Here is an 18,995-nt window from a genome sequence, read left to right on the forward strand (position 1 = left end):
ACTACTGTGGTTGTTTTCAGACACCATTAACTATGTGCATCCAAGACTGTGAGCTTCATTGGTACGTGTTGTATGTGTTCTGACCGCTCTACCAACTGGCCATTTCCTCATCTAGGTCCCTCTCTGTCCTTGGGCTCCCTGTTCCCAAGACACAACAGTATTGAAGTTAGGCCAATTTATAACCCTACGGTAGTCTCTAAGTGTTCCACTGAAACAAGGGCCACACGCCTCTCACTTTCAATCAAAAGCTAGACACGATTCAAGCTAGTGAGGAAGGCATGTTGAAAGCAGAGGCCTCTTGTGCCAGTTAGCCACGTCGTGAATGCAAAGGAAAACTCCTGAAGGAAATGAGAAGTGCTGCCTCCGTGAACACAAGAACGATAGGAAAGTGAAACAGCTTTTCTGCTGATGTGGAGAACGTTTAGTGGATAAAAGGTCAAACCAGCCACGCCATTCCTTTCAGCCAAAGCCTAACCCAGAGCCAGGCCCTGACTCTTCCATTCTGGAAAGGCGGGGAGAGAGGAGGAGGCTGCAGAAGACAAGTCTGAAGCTAGCAGAGATCGGTTCGTGAGGTTTAGGAAGGAAACCGTGTCTGTGGCATTAAGTGCAAGGCGAAGCAGCAGGTGCTGCTGTGGGAGCCACAGCGAGTGATCCAGAAGATCTGGCCGAGCTCATGACCGAAGGCGGCTCCACTGACCAGCAGATTCTCAGTGTGGGTGCGAGAGCCTCCCACAGGAAGAAGATGCCATCTAGGACGTTCCTGGCTGGAGAGGAGAAGTCCGCGCCTGCCTTCAAAGCTTCCAAGGACAGGCCGATCGTCTGGTCGGGGCTGATGCGGTTGGTGACTTTTTACTTGTAGCAGGTGCGTATTTATCATTTCCCAAGTCCTAGGGCCCTTAGGAATTAGAGTAAATCTACTCTGCGTGTGCTGAGTAAATGGAACAGCAGGGCCTAGAGGACAGCACATCTGTTCACAGCATGGTTTGCTGAATGTTTCAAGCCCACTGTTGAGACCCGCTAAGAAAAAAAAAGATTCCTTTCGCATATCACTTACTCTGTACCTGATCGCACGAGAGTTCTGATGGAGTTGGACAGTGCGATTTGTGTTGTTTTCACGTCTGCTAACACAGCATCCGTTCTGCAGCCCATGGATCAAGGAGTCATTTCAACTGGCAAGTCGTCTTCTTTAAGAAATAACATTTCTTGAGGCTGTAGCTGCCGTAGATAGTGAGTCCTCTGATGGATCTGGGCAAAGTCAGTTGAAAACCTCTGGGAAGGATTCCCCATCGTAGATTTCATGAAGAACATTCATGATTCACGGGGAGAGATCAGAATATCAACATTAGTAGGAATTTGGAAGAAGTTGATTCCAGTCTTTACGGATGGCTTCGAGGGGTTCAGGACTTCAGAGGAAGAGGCCACTGCAGAAGCGGTGGAAATAGCAAGAGAACTAGAAGTAGAAGTGGAGTCTGAAGATGGGACGGAACTGCTGCGATCTCAGGATACAACTGGAACAGAAGAATTGCTGCTGATGAATGAGCAGAGAAAGTGGTTTCTTGCGGTGGGATCTACTCCTGGTGAAGGTGCTGTGAAGACCGTTGAAATGACATCAAAGGACTTAGAATATCGGGTCAACTTAGTTGATAGTTTGAAAGAAATTCTACTGTGGGTAACATGCTATCAAACAGCATCCCATGCTACAGAGACACCATTCATGAAAAGCAAAGTCAGTCAATGCTACAAACTTCATTGTTGTCTTATTTTAAGAAATGGCCACAGCCGCCCTGACCTTCAGCAACCACCACCCTGATCAGTCAGCAGCCATCAACACCAAGGCAAGACTCTCCACCAGCAAAGAAGATTACAGCTTGCTGAGAGCTCAGATGACGGTTAGCATTTTCTAGCAATAAAGTATTTTCAATAAAACTATGTACATTTTTTTAGACGTAATGCTATTGCACACTTAATATTGACTCCAATATGGTGGAAGCAGAACTTTTATATGCAATGGAAACCAAAAACTTCTTCTGACTCACTGTTTTGCAGGATATGTTTTATTGTGTGGTCTGGAACCAGACCTGCAATATCTCTGAGGTGTGCCTGTATATTTGAACGCTTTCTGGAAACGTGTAAAAAAAAAAAAAAGGCTCTGAGTGTGGGTTGGAGAGTTCCTTTCATGAACACATGCACAGCTGCTGCAGTATATATTTTTCTTTGCTTGGAAGGAGTTGTGATTTCGTTGTTCTCTGCTTTGCTCTGGAAAACCGAGATAGACAGTAAGCATGGCATCATCATATGTCATGCGTGGCAAGTTTTGTGTAACAATAGTATCTCTTACAGAAAATTCTATAATGTTGAAATGTTAGAATTTCTAAAGAGAGAGAGAAAAAAGAGCCGCTCTTTGATGATTGTCATCCACCATGACCGTGCATCTCTTTTATATTGGCTTTTGCCTGGAAAGAATCCTTCCTGCTCCCACTGAGGGGACATCATTCTGGCTGATTTCCTGCAGCTTCTAAAGAGAGTCCCAAAGTAGACACACCCAGCGCGCATGGGGACGCACCACTTCCGGAGCAGGTCCCGTCACTGCTCCCGAGGGGGAGACAAGACACATACATTGGGAAAGTTCATTTTCCTGCTGTCATCAGCACGGCCCTGCCTGCGGGTGGACAGGCAAATGGTTTCGACGAACAATAAAAGTAGAACTCTCAGACTGCGGCTCAGCCAGGAGCAGTTAATCGCCTTGGCATTTGAAGATGGCGAAAACAATAGTTTGCAGTCTTTCGATGCACCTGGTTCACTCTCTCCATTTACCAAATACGGCATTGAAGGCTTAGAGAATTTTTCGACTTTTCCAAGCGCACAGATTGTAACCCATAGTCTCTCATTGACAATGACATGCTTCTCCGTCCATATCTAATTTTATAAGTATATACATAATGTTCTGTCTGAGGAATGAATCTGCTATCTTGCTGTGTGGTGGGCTGAAATGCAAGGGGAGCCACTAATGACATTTCACGGTAATTGAGCACTTGGGATGCCAGGCGCGGGGCCAAGCACGTGGATCTGTTGCCTCAAGAGACTGTAAGTCGTGTTGAGGAAGTGTCCTTCCATGTTCAATAACAGGTGCCTACACTAATGAACGAGCAGACACATAAAGCTGCAGTTAGTGTGACCTATGAGTGAAAAGATCATCCTCTGAAATCCCAAGAGAAGAAGGCTATGAAGGAGCTACATTCTCTTGGGGGTGCCTAGCAGGGTCTTAGAGTACTGTCTTTCTTGTGTGGAAAATATTAACGTAAATCATGAAAAGCTCAAGGCCTCACAACTGTGACAAGAATGGCAGCCCTTATAAGGACCCTAATGCAAATATCGATTGGGAGGGACCCAAAGCGGTGGGGCTGAGACAGAACCACCCCTGGGCCTCTCCCAGGACCCGGAGGCTGCCTGTTTACAGGAGTCCACGCTCCCCTCAGTGAAACACAAACGTCAAATCCTCTTCGGCTCTGGTAGACAGACACCATGGCAGGGCCGTGCCTCCAAGATCTAGGTCAGGGGCGGATCGGAGCCACCCATTATCTTCCTCGGGGCCCCACTGGACGTTCACAGCAGCCACTTGGCCATCACCAGCCCTGGGTGCACATATGTGCACATCGGTGCCCACGATGAAGTTCAGTTTCCCCCCAGGAGTGTTTTCCTTTGACATACAGGCGAAGGCTCGGGTGCATGAGGCTCTCTGGAAAGGTCACGGACCTCAGCAGTCTTTGAGAACTTGACCTACTCAGAAAGCCCAGTGGCTCGCACCGGGTTGCTTAGAAATGCGTGGTGACGTCGTATCGTTTCCTGAAGTTGGGCAAGTGGGAGTTCCTGGGCTTCCCTTTCGTGTTCTGTGCGGCAGGAGCATTGGGCTGGGTAACAGGTGGCGGCCACCTGTTGCGGTGTTTCCCTCCAGATGGTAACGCCGTGGAGTTCTGAGACCGTTCAGAGCCGTACCTCTTCCTCTTCTTTAAACTCGAGCACCCCTTTTCCGTCGGAAGAGATGCAGGCAGCTGGCTTCATTTCCAAAGGGTGGTATTTGGACCCAACTCGGACTTCATTTCAGGCCTCTGCGAGAAAGGGGATTTTTGCCTTCCCTTTCTTGAGATCAATTTCCAGCTCTTGAGCTGACCGACCACCTAGACAGGCATCAGGTGTCTTGTGATGGGGTCTTTCTTCTTCTTCTTTCTCAGGCAGATGAAAATGAGCAGAGCAGAGCATGCTTTGGACTCACATTTACCTGACTGCGGAAAATAAAGATCTGTTTCTTTTCCCCATTCGACCACCTGTTTTCCCCTAAAAGATGCCCGGTGTAGTTTAGAGATCCATTATACAGCGTAGGAAGTGTTGCAAATTGCAAAGGGGATATAATTTGGCAAAATAAAGAGAAACTAGGAGTGTCATATGATATGGTGAGTCAGTGTTATTTTTTTTATATCCTGCTTACCAAACCAAACCGTCAAATTAATTTAGGTTGATTTGCCTAAGCGAATGGTGGGCCAGGAGCCACGGCCAGCCTCCCTGCTTGTGTGCAGATGAAAGGCTCCACGGAGCTGGATGAATACGATATGATGTGGTCTAATTCAACAGTTCAAAAATCCTGTTCAGAATGTTCCCTCATTATGATTAATGTCCTCAGATCTCATTTGTGCTTCAAACGACAGTGAATAACAGCGAGGTATTTTTCCATCACGCTGGTCACTTAAATTCCTTGGTCTGTCTCCTCATCCTTGAGAGCTGAGGTTACGTTGCATCTCAAAGGTGCCTTCCCAGTTACAGTTCGGAAATCTATGAAAATCCTATGTGGTGTCACATCAGGGAAACATAATGTGCCCTCGTTTGGGGTCTTGGAAATAATATTTCTAGAAAGGGCAATCATTGAAATTTCTCTTTTTTTCAGAAGGCAGCTTTGAGGTTCTGTTCATGCTTTGCCTTCTCTTCTACTTGAAAAAGATTTCTCTGATTACATTTTAACCATGCAAGACCGGGAATCCATTATAGTGACCACTAGCCTGTATGAGCCACTCAGCCACAGCGTTTTTCTTAGTGCCATAAACCATGAAAATAAATGACACACCGACATTAGAACTGATGAACTCCCCAGCCGAGCACATGGCTTCTCCATGGCTGCTCTTACCCCGTTTCCTCTGATGGAAGAGACCCTGACCATGACTGTGAGTAGGTAATGGCAAAAAATAACACCAGGTCCATTTAAGTAATTTTCCAGGAAAATGTTGAAATATAAAATGTCTGGTGAAAACATGATTAAAGGGGGGGGAAACCCCTGTGGGATTCATGTTGCTATAGGAACCCTCACAGCCCCTTCAGTGAGCAGAGAGGGGGTGATCTATTAAGCCTTTTTCCCTAACTGACTGTATGACTGCATTAGTCATGCTGACTCACAGTCTGTTCCTGTTCCTGCTAGATTCTGAATACTTGGCAATGTTTTTCATAGGCTAGAGTTCTTTCCATGGCCCTTGGGGTTCTTTTCCCTGGATCTCTGGATGTATTCGATGCATTGGGGTCTGTGAGCCCCAGTGTGGCTGTTAGGTTTTTCCCAGGGAAGGACAGTGGCGGGTCCCGCGGGGAGTGCTGTGAGGGTTCCTGGTAGCATTGTTTTGATTTTTTAACCTTGTTTAGGTAGTAACCATTAAAAGTAATAAGAACAAATCTCACATGACTGTTTCCAGCCCCTGTAATTTGGAAATATGTAGACCGATCGTATATGTGCCAGAAGCACGTTACGGAGGAAGTTACATGACTTGATGTTGTAAGTGTGGTGGAGTTAGGACAACCTGAAGCCAGCCTCATACCCACTGAACCATGGGCCTTTTACACTGTGGGAGGAGCTGTATTGGGGGGAAGGTCAAAGAAGGCGAGATGTTTCTCTTCTGTTTTAAACATTGTGGAGTGCTCATTCATTGTTTTTAAATCTCTTTAAAAAAATACAGGTCATCAATGTAACCGAACTATGTCAGAATTCGCCAGCAGACATTTGTGTGGCTGTGGTTACTGCTAGGAATAGTTACATTAACTACCCCGAGGCGCTGCGTTATTTAGTTCTGGCCATTGAATGAGTTGCTGACACACGATCAGTCAATTTTTGTCAAGAATACTTATTTCCTATCATTTTTCATGATCACGTGAGCTGCGTATTCCTCTCATGTGTCTCTTGTGTTTCATTGAGTACCAGAGGAAAAGATGTTCAGTTCAATGATGAATACGCTTATTAAATATATATATATATATATATACACACACACACACACAATAAAAACATAGCTTTCTTTTTACAGTAATGGAAAGAAATAAACTAAGGGACAAAAAGTTTTATTTATGACTCTGAGTATTATAACACGGAATTTTAAGAATTGGCCCCCCTGACAATGTTGACTGCGTTCAGGGTAAACCAAATTCCAGTAACGAGAGTTCCCATTATTAACAGTTCAACAGTGTCCCTTATGTTGGTTCCAGTCTCAAAGAGATCTGATAGCTACGAATGTAAGAGCCTTAATTCAGATAAAAGAAGTTTCCGACTTTCACATTTATTTTTCATTGCTCCAACCTTCCTCCCTCCCAACCCGTTTCTGCCCAGAAGACACCACCTGGACCTCAGTGCAGCACAATGGCTCCCACTTGGCCAGAGTCAAAAGCTCGAATGGAGAAAGCCCCCACCCTGTGTTTTTCAAGTACACAGCCAGCATGGACCAGCTCCAAGCCATCATTGACCGTGCGGACCACTGCCAACAGGAGCTGGCTTTCCACTGCAAGAAGTCAAGGCTCTCAGCCGGCCACGGTGAGTAGTCGGAGGCATCAGCCATCATGCCTGCAGGTGGCAGGGGCCTGACATGGGTGCATGAGGACTTGTGGCCGTAACGCCCATGTCACAATCTGGAAGTTACAGAGATGCTTTTCTTCAGAGCGAAGAGCAGGGTCAATATGTGTTTGCTCCTTGCTCAAAGCTGTGAATGATCTGTGAAGAGTCTTCCCAGACTCAAGTGGGCAACCGATCAATGAACACCTCCTTACGAGGCCGTCGGACTGCTCGGTGCTCATCCACCACGAAGGGCGGCGACGCCTCGGTAATGTTTTATCTTAGAAAAGGTGGCCGGCATCACTCATGGCTTAGTTATCTGGAGGTGATTATTCCATGAGATTCTTTTTCATGGACTGAATGTAATTAGTCTTTTGGGTAATTATTTACTAGGGAGCAATGTTGGTATCACGCAGCTCCTCTCACACAACATACCTGCTAGTGGTTCATTTTTCATATCTATTCTATTCTTGAAAATTCTATTTTTGGTTTCATATTTTCTTCCTTTGAAATACCTCATTTTGTCAGAACGTGCAAGCCCGCTGCCCTCATGACACTGCTTGGCTTTCAGGAGGCTGATCAGGCATCTGGGAGTGGAGTGAGTGGGGGGCGGTAGTCAGGGTCCTCTGAGTTCAGGTTCCAAACCTGTCACTCCGCGGCCCTGGGACTCATCCCTCAGAGTGTTTAGCACTCAGGCACTAACCTCGCCAGGACCTAATTGCACAACATCGAGAAAATGCGGGAAGCAAATGCTCCTTATTTGCATCTCTCCACTGTACTGGATGTGTAGTTAGCGCTAGAGGGCTTAGTGCTTACTGTGAGTTGATGCCTGCCGGATAGATACTGAGCTAAACTGCTGTGCTCCCAGAGGAAGGGGAAAGCGGCCTCCTGGGGAGGAACTCAGTGCTTCGGAACAAGGCGGGCTGGGCTGTCGGGCGGGGGAAAGAGGAGGAGGCAGAGCAGTGCTGAGGCCAGCCACTAGCGGGGTCAGAAAGCAATGCCACCTAGTGAATGTGGGAGCAAACTCATGTACACTGGAGTGTGGTCTGTCCCACAACCTGGCCACCACCCGGGTCAGTAAAGAATCCCCATACGGAGGGCCAGTGTCTCCCTAGTTGATTTGCAAGTGATTCCTTGATCGTCATCCTTCCCATAGCAAAATATAAAGAGCAACAGCAGCAACGAAACCAAGTCTTTAACTGGGGTTGGGGTAAAGATGGAACGAGGAGAGGCTTTGAAACTTGTTAAACACCCACTAAAGAGACAAAACGAGGGACTTCATTATCTACACACTCGAGGTGGTTGCATTTCTTATACGTTGCTACTGGAGAAATTGTAGTACAAGCCTCGTTTAGACAGACTCAGCACAGACCTGCATAATTCCAGAAGCTCCTAATTAGGGTGCAGATGAGGTAGGCCTAAAATAGTGTAGCCTAGTAGACCTTGAAATGGCTGCACTGGTTCACGGTGCATCATCGATAGACACGAATGGGCGTGCGCAGCACGATGCCACCTCAGTGCGAGGAGTGGCAGCAAGGAGGCTTCACCGGCAGCCTTCAGTAGAATGTCGCCGTGTGGGAACCACACCAGGCGGCTGCCATGTGCAGAGCGGGGAGCTTAAGAGCGTCATAGAGTGGATTAGGAATGCGAATGTCAGTCGAAATCCACTTTTTCCCCAAGAATTTCCTTGTGTTCACATTCTCAGACGTTATCAGGACCCCGGGATTAATTGTGAGAAGAGAGAACGCAGGGCTGGGGCCTCAGTGTCCGCAGGCCCTGGGTCGTGTGGTTTTCCAAGAGGGCTGCTGGGGGGCAGTGGGCCTCAGCTCTCATTAGGGTCCGGCGGCCTTTTTCCTGCAGCAGCTCTTAGGTCTGTGTGCTGTAGATGGTTTCAGGGGGTGTGGTTCTGGGGGGGCTAAAGAGGAAACTCAAGGACAGCACGTGTTGATTCCAGGAGACTGTTCAGTCTCCATACTGTGAGCACTGAGGTCCACAAGGATTGCCATTGTGGCCAGAGTGAAGGACAGCCAACCAAGGGCTGAGGTGTTAGAGGCTGGGGAGCCCTGTTCCCTTCCCTTTCAGCCTCTTCTTCTTCTTTGTGTTGTTCGTAATGATTCCTTCTGCAAATTCTCTAGATTTCTCAAAGAAATCTCGGATGGAGCCAAATGCATTCTGTACCTTTAACAACACTTGCTGGTTCTTACTCTATAGAGAAAAGGAAAAATTCAGATGTAAACAAACAATTGTGCATCTGTGTGCAATGATTTCTTCGCTCCTCCATCTATGAAAAGAATGAGTGTTGAATAATCCCATGTTTAAAATGGTGTTTTGAAAAATATCTGTTAAGTTGAAAAGATCTTCCACCCCCTAGAGATAAGTTTTCAACACACTGAGGATAAAAAAAAAAAAAAAAAAAAAAGTTGCAGACATTGATTTCTTGGTGCACATCTCACCCAGCGGGCCTGCGGTGGGCGGTAATGAATATGGCCCCGTGTGTTCACCGGCTGGGAGGCTGTCGGCAGAAGGTGAAGTCTCATCGAACAGGGAGCCGTAATGAGCAGTGGCAGTTGTAAGTTAGAGAGAAGGTGGGATGCGTTCCAGGTTCCCCGTGGGGGCCAGGTGGGGACAACCTGAGAGTTTGAGGGCGAGAGCATGCTGAAATGGACAGGCATCTTTGCGGGCCGATTGATGGAGGGATTGATGGAGGTTGCTTCCATTCTCCTCCCGCTCTGATTCTCTGTTTATGAGGCAGTTCCCCTCCGCCCTCCAGAGGGCCCTCCGTCCTAATCGTCCTCACCCAGGTGCCCTGCACTTCTGCTCTGGGGAGCTGCGGCGGCCTCCGGCCCTGTTGGTGAGCTGTGGGTTTGCCCTGAGGAGGACATTGTGCTGAAGCATTGAGCTCTTCTGGCCTCAGTTGTCCTGAGCCCAGGACCCGCCTCAGGCATGAAGGAGACTTGTCAGGGCCATGTCTGTGGTTTCCAAATACAAAGCTAACCCACTGAGTGCAAGAAGAAGTGCATTCCTCCACGAGACTTTTAAGACTTGACAGGATAGTACTAGTGTTTTTGGCTAATAGATAAGAAATCCATATTTTGCATCATAACGTTACATTCTTTCAGTGGCATTTTAGGCTCTCGAACAGATTTGGGATTCAGTGTATAAATTACTCTGGTTTTCTTTCTTTTTTTTTAATGACAGTTCTTCTTTGAATGTTATGTCCAAATAAATGATGTGATTGGAGTCCTCAAGAGAAATATGTAAATATCATGCCTGAATGAGTGAGGGACCACTTGCTCATTTTCTAATAAAAGTAAAACATATGGTGAGAACGTAAGTCTTGATATGGAAATATTTTTTAAACAGTTGGAAGTCCTCTTAGAAATGATCCTGTTGCGGAGTTAACATCTGCTCACGTCTAAAATCGTCTCTGATTTAAATAGAGGGGAGTAAAGCACGATACTGGGGAGGCAGGCAGTGGGGGGCAAAGTAGGTGTCACCTTTCTCATACTTGTCTTTCAGATGGAACCCCAGTGAGCTGGTGGGTTGGAAGAACCAATGAAACACACACTTACTGGGGAGGTTCTCTGCCTGATGCTCAAAAATGTGCTTGTGGATTACAGGGGAACTGCCTTGATTCTCAGTATGACTGCAACTGTGATGCCGCCCGGAGTGAATGGTGATTTCCATATAATTTCCCTGCGCAAACTGTAATTTTATTGCTTAAACTATGTACCTTAGGCAGACATTGGACAAGACAGTTCTAGAAAGAGAACAGATTAAAGTATGCCCTAGCCAGGTCAAGGTATAAGCTTTGATGTGTAAGTAATCTGAAACCTAAAGTGTTAAGGTAGCTATTTTTGTTTGTGAATAACTAATCATATGTCCGTTTTTTTTTCCTAATAAGACAAAATAGGAATACCAGATTAATGTTTCCCGTTCACTGAAAGTACAGTATCAGACTTCTTAAAGTTAGGTTTAACCTGATTGATAAAATGACTGCCCCGTGGCTGACCCAGGCTTGCTTGCTCCCCTCCCTCACTCCCAACTGCATTTTTAAATGGCCACGTAGGGGAAATCAGATAAGGCCCACAATGCACGAAAGAGGATTATGGAACATAAACCTCTCCCTATTGTTGGAGGTCTCAGAAGGCTTCCAAACCCCGAGAGAAGGTGGAAGAGGACAGATCTTTCAGCTAGCACTCCAGGTAGCAAGAAATCACTCCCTGAAAACTCATGTCTACACACAGATTTGGAGTTCAAATTTACATGGTCCTGATTAAGTTAGCATGGCCACAGGTTGGCAGTACCAATGGCTCATCATAGAATTAGATGACATTCTTGCTGGAGGCCTGCCCTCCCCTAGGATTCCCACAGATAAAATGCCACCACACACGAGCTCACAGTCAGTGCTACACAGCCCCAGGGGACAGAAGCGGGAGGCCGAAGAAACCCCAGAGTAAACTGATGCCTAAAAATCCCAGATCACGGATACATTAAGAACGTAAGATAAAGTAAATATGTGAGCTGTTGGAAAAACAAGGCTTGGGATTGGAACATGAGAAAGCAATCAGATACTATCAACAAAGGAGATTGAGATTTCCAAAAGAACCAAATGGATGTTTAGAAATGAAAATCTTATCATTGAAATTTAAGACTTGTTGGATCAGATATTAGACACAAGTGATCAGAACACGAGTGGAATGGAAAGTGTGTGTCGATAAGTGGCAGGGACTCACGCACGGAGAGTCACGCATGGGAGGAAGGAAAGCAGGGACATGGAGGGATGGTGTGGAGGAGGCTGAACAGGGGTCTGAGTCAACTTTCAAAACAGGAGGTTGGCGATAATTAAGGGTGATAATCAAATAGCTAAGAAATGGCCAGACTTGAGAAAATACTAGAATACCAAACAGGATAAATAATAGTAAATCCATCTGTAGACACATCGTGCTGAAACCAAAGATTAAAGAGAATGTGGAAGGGTGCAGAGGTGACCGGAAGATTCCAAAGCAAGGACCGTGGGAGCCAGCGGAGACCCCTCCACGGCAGCAGCCCAGCCCGTGGGTGCGGGCACTCCCCTCGCTGTGCGGGAGTACGGTAACTGTCCGATTCCAAGTGTGTCCCCTGCCGAGATGCAGTGAACAGCCAGACAGACCGACAGACGGACTCAGAAGTATCCCGACTCTGCAAGAGGACGTTTCAAGAATGGTTTTCAGAATGAAAATAGGTGATCTTGTAAGGAGAGTCTCAGATGCAAGAAGAAATATTCAGGAAAGAATTGCGTAAACTCCGAGGTTAAAAAAAATAAAAGAGGCAAATACTAGACACCAGTCACGTATTACGGCATATATGGAATTGAAACAGGAGGAGGCAATCCGATCCTATTAACAAAAGGACTGTGATGGACAAAGGAACTAAAGCCATGTTTAGAAATAAAACTGTGAGTGAACTTAAGATTTGTTTCGTAGATATTTGTTGGCATGAAATTGCTTACAGTGCATACATTCAAATTTTAAGTGTAACCGCCAAAGAATAGAAACAGTGCAATATTCGAATCAACAGAGGGAAGGAAGAAAAAATGGGATTTTAAAAACTTCGTTAATTCAAAAGAAGGAAATAAAATTTTAAAAAGAAGAGGAAACAATGAGCAACAAAATAATGTAAGGACGTATGAGTAATCATGCACAATAAATGTGACAAAAATAGCCATTTAAATCCAGATCATTTCGTATTAAAAATAAGTGTATCTTGTTTGTACACGTAGAAATGTTGAAAGCAAAATGCTAAAAACAACTTACCAAGCAAATATGCACAGAAGTAAGTAAAATTTTGAAGTCTTTTTTAAAACACATTTTATTTACAGAGAGAGAGAAAGTGCACATGTGCACATAAGAGGGGGGAGGGCAAAGGGAGAGGGCGAGGCAGACTCCCCTACTGAGTAGGGAGCCTGGTGACTTGGGGCTCCATCAGGGGACCCTGAGATCATGACCTGAGCCGAAGTTGGACACTTAACCAGCTGAGCCACCCAGGCACCCCAAAATTTTTAAAGTCTTAATATGGACAACGATTACTATCACTATATCATGATGCTTTTTAATTTCACCAAAAAACCCTAATAATCCCAACTTGTATGTTTCTAATCAAAATGACTTAAAATGTATATAGAAAATAATTGGCTGAACTGAAAGGAAGAATGAACAAATCAGCCATTATAAGAAGAGGTTTAAACATACATCTGTTAGCAATTGGTAAACCACGTGGACAAAAATTATTAAGAATACAGAATATTTTTAAATGAAATCAACAACTTGATTTGGTAGGCACCTAAAATTATAGAATATATAATTTTCTCAAGCACACATGGCACATTTTTGCAAACTGATTTTCCTAATATTTCATAAAGCAAAACCCCCCCAAAATTTTACAGTGGTTGTTATCATATGGACAATTTCTCTGATTACAGTGCATTTAGGTTAGAAATGAATAATAGAGGGACAAAAATATAGGAGGCCTTTCAAAGCCACAAATGATTAGACACAAGGAAATGAAGATTACATTATTCATAGAAAATCTGGTTGTCTACCAGGGAAACCCAAGAGGATAGACAGAAATATTATTGAAATTAATGAGAATTTAGTAGGGCTACTTATTGAATTGTAGAATAACTGATTTGCTATCAAGAGCTTGTTACCCTAAGAAAACATTATAAAAGCCACTTGCAAAATCAACACAAAGACGGCAGTACCTTGGAATAAAAATAATAAAAATACGCAAAACTTTTATGGAAAAGACATCCTAAAACTTCATTATGAGATTATAAGAAGATGTATCTATCTATTTTCTTAATTCCATTTAATTCCAAAGCCGAACATTTGTTTAGTGTTTGGGATGGTGACAAGCTGGTAAGATGTACATGGAAAAGCAAGTGTAAATAACAATTCTGAAGCAAGGAGAGGAGACTGGCTTACTGGACATGGAGCATCATGGGGCTGCAGTAACTGAACAGAGGGGGTTTGCCGAGGGGAACAGCAAATGGAACAGCAAAACCCGAGAGAGAGCCCGGAGCTTTCAAAATATGGAACCACAGATGGTGAGCATTAGGCAGTCCCCAGCCTCGCTTTCTCCCAATTATGAAATGTGAAAGCTGACCCGATACTTGTTCCCTGTAGCTTTTCCCAGAGCTCCAAGTCGTGATAGCTCTGTTATGCCTCCGAAAAAGTCCGCGGCGAAACAACCAGCTGTAGGAAGAATCACTAGAGCCCTCGGAACTGGAAACAGAAAGGAAGCAGCTTTGGAAGTCCTCTCACTGAATGTTTGAAACCTATTGCAAGAAATCATCATGCCTAGCTAGGCAATGCTCCCAACTGTTGGGAAAAAAAAATAGAGAAGCAAGAAAAAAAAAAAACTGAGATATAACTAAATTCGGCGATTTCAAATGAGTTTGGGGACCGTGGCGATGAGTAACGTCCTACATGAAGCGTGGGCATTTGGGAATGACCTGCGCTGGTAAAGAATTTTCAAATCTGAGTTGTTTAAAGTCTCCTCAGATTTGGGAAGTTACTTTGCAAACAACAGAATGAAAAAAGAACTTATTATAATATCTGCCTTAACACACACAGTTACCCATTATGATTTTCCTTAAGTTTTTTTTGCAGGGCTCTGTGTGTGTTTTGTCATTGCTAAAAACAATTAAAGTGTAGCTTTTCACTACATTACAAATGTAGCTTTTAAAGTGTTCTTTAAAATTCAGGGATACTCAGTGAATAACTAATGCACTTATATTCTCCCTCTAAATGTTCTACCAAAATAGAAAAGACAGGAATTAAAATGCTTATTTGTCACGTTTACTGATACTTAACGCCAGGAATTGATTTGGTGCGTTAGTCCCACATTTATAACAAATATATTTTCAGACTGACTCCCCCCATAATCCATGGCACCTTCTAGCTTGTGACCACCTGTTCCCAACAAAGCCAGGTGTTATGTGTTTGGGATGACCTGCCTGTGTGCTTCCATGCACAGAAAATGCAGGGCCTTAACCAGATAAAGCCCTGGGGTTTTATTTCGTCTGATTTTTTTGAAACTATCTGATCCAAAAAAATTGCTTCTGAACTTTCAGGATATTCCATTCAAATTTTTCATATCTTACCAATATGCACTGGCAGTCACTTTGCTACATTTTTTTAAGCAAAATAAAAAATGCTAATAATTTTGAACTTTCTACCTCAAAAGAATATTTTTGATGCCTCAACAGAATTGGAATGATTAACTATTAAGTGATGCAGATTTTTTTGAAACAAAGCTATTAGGCTGAACCATTCGAAATTGCTGATTGTTTTGACTTGCAAAAACGTCAGTTGGAGATGCTTCCATTTGTACATATCAGAGTGAGTGGGGGCTTTGTAATTGTTAGAAATGAAAACTTCCTAGGTTCTACACAGATACAGGGCATCTGAACGATACATTAGACAAACTATTATTTGTTCCTAAAGTACATATGTAATTGAAGTACGTGATAAAAATATGAACAGCTTACGAGGTGCAGAAAAATCTTCTTTCTTTGCCCAGAGAGGTGGTTGGTGGTACAACCAGCTTCCTACCCAGGACCTCTGGCTCCCATTCTGGTTTTTGTTGTATTGCAACCATAGACATTAATGCTGTCCTAAATATTCACTTACATGATTTTATTATATTACGATTATATTTTAGTTATTATTTATAATGTCCACCAGGTTTCTTGGGGACACTGATGGTGGTTTTTATGCCCACGTCCCCAACACACAGGGCCTGGCAAGGAGACGCTGTGCACTACATGTTGGTCGAATGAATGGATGGTGACAGTCATGGACAGAGCACTTCCCATGCATTACCCCATTTATTAATTTTAAGAGCACATGGTATCATACATTTAGTTTGCTTTTGAATCAATCTTTTCTTTCTTTCTTTCTTTTTTTTAATGGATGGCATCAGTAAGTAAGGAAATGCCTAGTAACCATGATAGGAATTTTGGAAAATTTAGTTTAAAAAAAACAACTGGGAATTGAAAACCTAAATCTTCTCAGTCAGGTAGGGTTTTGTTTGTTTGTTTTGTTTTGTTTTAATGAAGCCAGGCAGGTCTTGCATGTGTAAGTTCTGCATTTAAATCTTACACGGTGGCTAGACTGGAAGGAGCAGTGAGCTGCTCCGTTGCAGTGCAAATGTAATCTCGTGCCCGCACTGATGGTTACGATTTCGGACCTGCCCACTTTTTCCTCTGTGGTCACATAAACAAACAAGGATCTCTGATCCTCAGATGACCTTATTAAATTCGTTACTATGTAAGAGTTCAGATGACCAGTTTGATTTCCCTACTGTTATGTATTTACAAATTTAGCTTAATACCTCTTGAGCTGCAGTAAGAGACTATTTTTTACCTCTCTGCATGTCATTCGGAATAACGTTAAGGTGGTCGTATTTGTTTTGTAGGACCAGCGACACAGTAGTCCTTTCCCATAAGGAGCACCTGCCAGTCACTCAGGTTGTGATGAGAGACACAGGCCGACCACATTCAGAAGCGGCTTATGCACTGGGGCCTCTGCTCTGCTGGGGGGACAGTAAGTAGTGGCAAGAGGGACTGTCTTGACCCCTGAAAATATATGTCAGTGTTTTAGGAGACATGTAGCTGCCTGAATTCATAAAAACACCGCCTATCCTAATAATCTGTATTTCATTAGGAATGTGTTAACTTATAAAAGAAGTGTATATTGACATTGTACTTGAGAAAAAAATGAGGAAAATCGTATTACCTTTGGAGTAAGTGTCCTCTGTGTCATATTTAAATCAGACTATTGCTGTGAATGCTCATGGAATGATCTGAAATATTGTATCACCTGGTCAGCAAACATCTAATATCTGCCTACTAAGTAGAAGTATTGGCCGAGTGCTGAGATGCCTGAAACTGGTAAGATAATGAGAAACGGGGTGACAGAAGCTATCAAGTGCACCTGTTCATTAATACCCTCTGACAGTTCTGCAAACTTCAGTGGTCCTGCCTCTCCTCACCCCTCCAACTGCATCTGGATTTCTTTTATATCCTTCCTTCTCCCAAACTAACTGAAATAAGATATATCCGTTCTACCTTTAACTTACCTCTTTCTAATCCCTTTTGAATATACTCTCTTCAGGCTTCTCCTCCATCACTCCCTAAAAACTGCTTTTTCCAGCTCATCAATGAGACCTCAGCATTGCTAGATCCGAATTTTACTCTCAGGTGTCATCTGAGTTGACCCGCCAGCCACTTAGTTCTCCTCTCCTGATTCACTCTTTGAGTCACGTCTTTATTTGGCTGCCAGCTAACCACAAAATTCTGGGTTTTCCTCCTTCTTCCTTCCCCATGCCAGTGGCATCCTGTTGGGGTGCCCCCCAGGTTGCATCCTCAGCCCTCGTTCCCTCTGCTCTCCAGTGGGAAGCTGTTCCCAACAGGCTCGTGGCTTTAAATAGCACATCGATGTCAATGATTCTGCCATTTATGTACCGCGAGCGCAGTCTCCCTGAACTCCCACCTCTGGCATCCAGCTGGTTATTCTGTATCGGAAAAAAAAAAAATGTTTCCACAACAACCTTCCCCAACTCAAGGCGTAGCCACTCCATTCTTCTTTTTGCTTAGACTGAAAATGTGACAGTCACTCATAACTTCTTTCTTCCCTTAACACACATCTGATCCACCCACAAATACAAATCGTATTGCTTCAGACTTCAAAATCGGATCCAGAATCCACGTCCGTGACCACCAGCACCTGGATGGTTGCTGTGGCTTAACTGGCTGCCTGCTGCCGTCTCTGCCCACTTAGCTGAGACTCCACATAACGGCCAGAGGGATAAGTCAGGGCACGTCAGTCCTCTGGCTCAGACTCTCCAGTGGCACTCATATCAGAGGAGAGGCCAAAGTACAATGTCCACCAAAGCTGCAGTGGCCATGCTGCCCTCTGAGCCCGTGGAGCCCCAACCCTCCCCGGGCTCCCATAGGAGATGTTGCCATGTGAAGAAATCCTGGCATTTCTGAACCTCGCTGTTGAGAAAAAGTAAGTTTCCCATTCAGATACAAAAGTATTGAGAGGCGGATAGTCAAAATGTAAAGAACATCTGAATGTGTCTTGACTGATGATTGTATGAAGAATTGTTTTTCCCACTCATGACCTTAAACTGCAGACCACAGCTCGGTGTCAGGATAAGAGGATTTAGGCACGCCGACCTCATCTGTCCCACTGAGTCCCCCTATAAAACCTGGGCAGAATGCCTGAACCAGTTATCTCAGGACTCTGGAAAGCAAACAGTAGCAAGGCAGCAGGGAAGAGAAGCCAGAATGTACCACTTACTGTTTCTTCCAGCATCTGTCTGCCAAACCGGATGCGGGCCCTGGGTCACAGAGCGGTTCCAGGAGAAGCCCTCTAGCCCTGGCTGGAGGAGGGAACAGAGAAATCCTAACTCTCAGGGAATGCAGGAATCCCATTTCCTTCTTTTTCTATCCAGGAAGAATCATGACAACAGCTGCAGAAACTGCCCGGGAACACACAAGAGCCAGGACTTCAGAAGGGGCCTTTTGCTCTGAATAGGGCAGCTGTGGCTCAGAAATGGTGGAAGAGTCCTCTTATTTTTGTTTTCTTTCTCCACTCACCCATCGCTTGGCAATGGACTTGGTACAGTTGCCTAGGAGAGCAGTATAGAGTAGTCTCAGAGCCTGTTTTCTGGGTCTGAGACTGAAAAGGGAGACCAGGGAACCAGAAAGTACCTAGAAGAGCAGAGGGAGGGAACCATTCAGGAAAGCATGCTATATGTTGTTTATGAAGTCCTGGGCTCACCTCAGAGCGACACATGCATGGATCTGGTCCAAATTGTAGACCCAAGAAGTTGAGAACTGAGTCGAGAGTCTACCACCAAGACCCAGGCTGGCCACTGGGTGGTGCACGAGTGAGGCAGAGCTGAGTCTTGCCGCAAAGGCTTTGGAAACTGGACTGCCATTAGAGACAGCCCACAGAAGGCAGGTTGGAATGTATGGCCAGATCCTAACCAGGCCAACTGCCTGCAAAAAAACCTAAATAAATTTTTTAAAAAATTTTGCATATAGATATATATATAATCAACATGTTCCACAACTTTTAAACAAAGCCCA

At 44.5% G+C, this 18,995-nt stretch overlaps 1 protein-coding gene across 3 annotated transcripts in view; it reads left to right on the plus strand.

The window, feature by feature from the left end:
• Positions 1-18,995, plus strand: part of LOC123776395 (contactin-associated protein-like 3) — a 178,769-nt gene that overhangs the window by 127,899 nt on the left and 31,875 nt on the right. For 2 of the 3 annotated variants that reach the window (XM_045772334.2, XM_045772337.2), the window contains exons 13-15: positions 6,632-6,832; positions 10,370-10,526; positions 16,313-16,440. In XM_045772334.2, the coding sequence (XP_045628290.2) occupies positions 6,632-6,832; positions 10,370-10,526; positions 16,313-16,440 (486 nt within the window). The remainder of the gene's footprint in view (positions 1-6,631; positions 6,833-10,369; positions 10,527-16,312; positions 16,441-18,995) is intronic. The other variant, XM_045772335.2, reaches the window with a different exon arrangement.

This window comes from Ursus americanus, chromosome 34 (genome assembly GCF_024610735.1).
Source record: "Ursus americanus isolate L20-20 chromosome 34, mUrsAme1.1.p, whole genome shotgun sequence".
Classification (NCBI taxonomy): Eukaryota; Metazoa; Chordata; class Mammalia; order Carnivora; family Ursidae; genus Ursus; species Ursus americanus.